At 35.1% G+C, this 3,349-nt stretch overlaps 1 protein-coding gene across 1 annotated transcript; it reads right to left on the bottom strand.

The window, feature by feature from the left end:
• Positions 1–841: 841 nt before the first annotated feature.
• LOC106475228 (probable G-protein coupled receptor No18) lies at positions 842–2,273 on the bottom strand. Its single transcript, XM_022379398.1, has one exon. The coding sequence runs from the start codon at positions 2,142–2,144 to the stop codon at positions 873–875; it is 1,272 nt and encodes a 423-aa protein (XP_022235106.1). The 5' UTR covers positions 2,145–2,273; the 3' UTR covers positions 842–872.
• Positions 2,274–3,349: the final 1,076 nt, after the last annotated feature.

The raw sequence follows: 3,349 nt of genomic DNA, 5'->3' as shown, positions 1-3,349 counted from the left end.
TCACTACAACTTATAAGGTTTCATGACACACACACCCCTCACGGATCCCTCGCACCCCCCGTCACTAAAATCGTAATGGGCAGACAGTAATCGAACTATTCTATCTGGATAAATGCATTTTGGTTTTTATGACTTCTCCTATTTCGAAAAAAAATATATTTTTTCAAGCGTGACGTGACACACACTGGGTTCTTAGATAGGTTAGATGATGTGCTGCCATCTATATTGAATTTCTCGGCTTTACTGAACGATTTCACCGTCTAGTCAAGTTTTTGATGAGATGTACAATTTGAACTATTTTTACGCGTTAAAAATCTAAAGATAACTTTGAAATATTATAAATGAATTTAATTTCACACCTACAAACTGGGATTTCCAACAGTCAGAAAATAAGCAAAGAAAAACCACTGGAAAGTTTCTGCTATAATTGAACGTGCAGTCACAGAGAATGTTGTAATGAAAGTTGAAGACAATAAAGAAAAGAGGCATAGCGAAAACTTGCTCCTTGGAAATGGAAATCAGGAGAAGTAGAAAATTAGATTCCGCTCACCGCCAAACAAAATAATCCACATGGTTTTTTGTATTCCAGATTGAAGAACGGCTCATTTTCCACAGTCTCCTTTGTCGGTCAGTGATAAGACTTTTCCAAAATGGAGTCCAAGCGTTCCTTGTGGATTTTTTTCACTTTTGAGAAAATTTTGACAAGTTTTCTTTTTACTACAAATATTTTAATTTCTTTCTTTATTCAGGATTTTACCGTCAACTGATGCACTATTTCAATCTGGTTATAATACTTCTATATAAGTATTAGATATAGTTTACATAAAATAAATATCTTCAATCTGAAATATTAAATGCAGTTGTATACGGTTTTAATTGGAGCACAACAGTCTTTGGAAAGCTTTCCTGAAATCGGGATTAAAAATTGTGTAAATTACAGGATTCAGTGCCGAATTCACGTAGCCTAACCAAGTAATAAAGTTTACCACTCTCTGTGATATTTGACAAGTGGTACAGAACGGTAGGATGACGTACATGAGGAAGAACGGGAGCCAACAGAACACAAAAACACCCATCACAATGCCTAACACCCTGGCAGCACGCCTTTCCTTTGACAACGATATCTTTTGCCTTTGTTCTAAGTACTGACGTACCGCTCCAGGTCTGTGTCCATTGTCTTGGTTCTGATCATCTTGCTGGATCCTCTCTCCAACATCTTCCTCTTCACCATTATCTTGAGCCTCTTCTGTTGTCACTACCAAGCTGACGTTTGTTCCACACTTTTTGAGAGTCTGAAGTTTGAGAAGGTTTCCATTGTCTATTTCTGCTTTAGGAACTACTACTTTGGGTGTTTGTTTCGCTCGTTTTCGAAGTCGTCTTTTTGTAGCCTGAAATATTTTCAAATAAACAATGGTCATGATGAATAGCGGAATGAGAAAGGATCCACTCGAAGAGTAGATGACGTAGCCTTGTTCCTCAGTCAGCTTACAGGGAGTAGTGTCAGTGAAATTCTGTGGCCAGTCGTTCCAGCCAATCAGAGGAGGAATAGAAATGAGCGCGCTGATGGACCACACCAAGAAAATCATAAAGAGAACTCTTGTGAGTGTTCGCTTCTGGGCATAATCGATGGGGTCGTGGATAGCCCAGTATCGATCGAGGGCTATTGCGCAGAGATTCAGAATGGACGCCGTGCAGCAGAGAACATCAAAGGTAAGCCACATCTCACAGACCCACAAACCGAACAGCCAGCGACCAATGATGGAATACGCTACATTCAGTGGCATCACTAGGATAGCAACAGCGATGTCTGCGGAGGCAAGAGAAACAAGAAACATGTTCTGGACGCTGCGTAAAGGCCGGTAGGTGAAGATCGATAAGATGACAAGAACATTTCCAAAGAGCGTACAAATCATTATAGTGGAGAGGAGTACGGCCGTTGTTGTTGCTTCGGGAATGGACATTGTCAGTGGGAAGAAATACTTAGTGTCATTTTGATATGACGAACTGTTCTCAATGTCGTACAACAACCACACGTTTCTACTGATATTCACCTCAATATCCAAGTTCAGAGACGCGCGGTAGGCGTTCTCTGTTGACTCGATGCTGTCGAAAAAAGTGTGACGCGTTAAGACTCGAGCAGCCATGTTGGAAAATTTAACCAAGTTAAAAAAAAAACCACTTTTAAGCAACTGTTATCAAGTTGTAATGTAGTAACCTCGTGAAGTTAATCAACGTTGCTGACAGGTAAAGATTCCATTTTCAGTTGGTTCTTGTCCAGTCTATGAGTGACGTGTGACTCGGAGTTTTCTGAAATAAAGTGTGAATATGTGTTAAATGTAAAGAACGACATTATTTTATAACCTATAGAACATTATTTATTTAAAGCCTATCTGCGCTACACGTCCCTAATTTTGGAGGTGACCACTCACTGCGAACTCTGGGGAGCGCAAACTTTTATGGACGTAAGTGAACGCGAAACATGGGTCCTTAGATCCATATCATGGCACACAAACCATTGAGTAAAACTCGGCTCATACAATTATAATTATTTGTTTTTGAATAAAAAATCTGTCATTTATCAATTATCCCTAAACGTAGCCATATTTTACATAGAAACGTATTGATGTATATACTTCTTAATAATAATAGACTACTTCTTAATAATAATCGACTACTTCTTAATAATAATAGACTACTTCTTAATAACAATAGACTACTTCTTAATAATAATAGACTACTTCTTAATAATAATCGACTACTTCTTAATAGTAATAGACTACTTCTTAATAATAATAGATTACTTCTTAATAATAAGAGATTACTTCTCAATAATAATCGACTACTTCTTAATAATAATCGACTACTTCTTAATAGTAATAGATTACTTCTTAAGAATAATAGACCACTTCTCAATAATAATCGACTACTTCTTAATAATAATAGACCACTTCTTAATAATAATCGACTACTTCTTAATAATAATAGATTACTTCTTAATAATAATAGATTACTTCTTAAGAATAATAGACCACTTCTTAATAATAATCGACTACTTCTTGATAGTAATAGACTACTTTTTAATAATAATAGATTACTTCTTAATAATAATAGATTACTTCTTAATAATAATAGACTACTTCTTAATAATAATAGATTACTTCTTAATAATAATAGACTACTTCTTAATAATAATAGATTACTTCTTAATAATAATAGACTACTTTTTAATAATAATAGATTACTTCTTAATAATAATAGATTACTTCTTAATAATAATAGACTACTTCTTAATAATAATAGATTACTTCTTAATAATAATAGATTACTTCTTAATAACAATAGACTACTT

The sequence above is a fragment of the Limulus polyphemus genome, unplaced genomic scaffold, assembly GCF_000517525.1.
Source record: "Limulus polyphemus unplaced genomic scaffold, Limulus_polyphemus-2.1.2 Scaffold8255, whole genome shotgun sequence".
Classification (NCBI taxonomy): domain Eukaryota; kingdom Metazoa; phylum Arthropoda; class Merostomata; order Xiphosura; family Limulidae; genus Limulus; species Limulus polyphemus.
The sequence above is the reverse complement of the archived record's forward strand: the minus strand, read 5'-3'. Positions and strand labels throughout refer to the sequence as shown.

What these genes read in the sequence shown, in the direction of transcription:
- LOC106475228 (XM_022379398.1), bottom strand. Translation starts at nt 2,144, where the DNA reads ATGGCTGCTCGAGTCTTAACGCGTCACACTTTTTTCGACAGCATCGAG.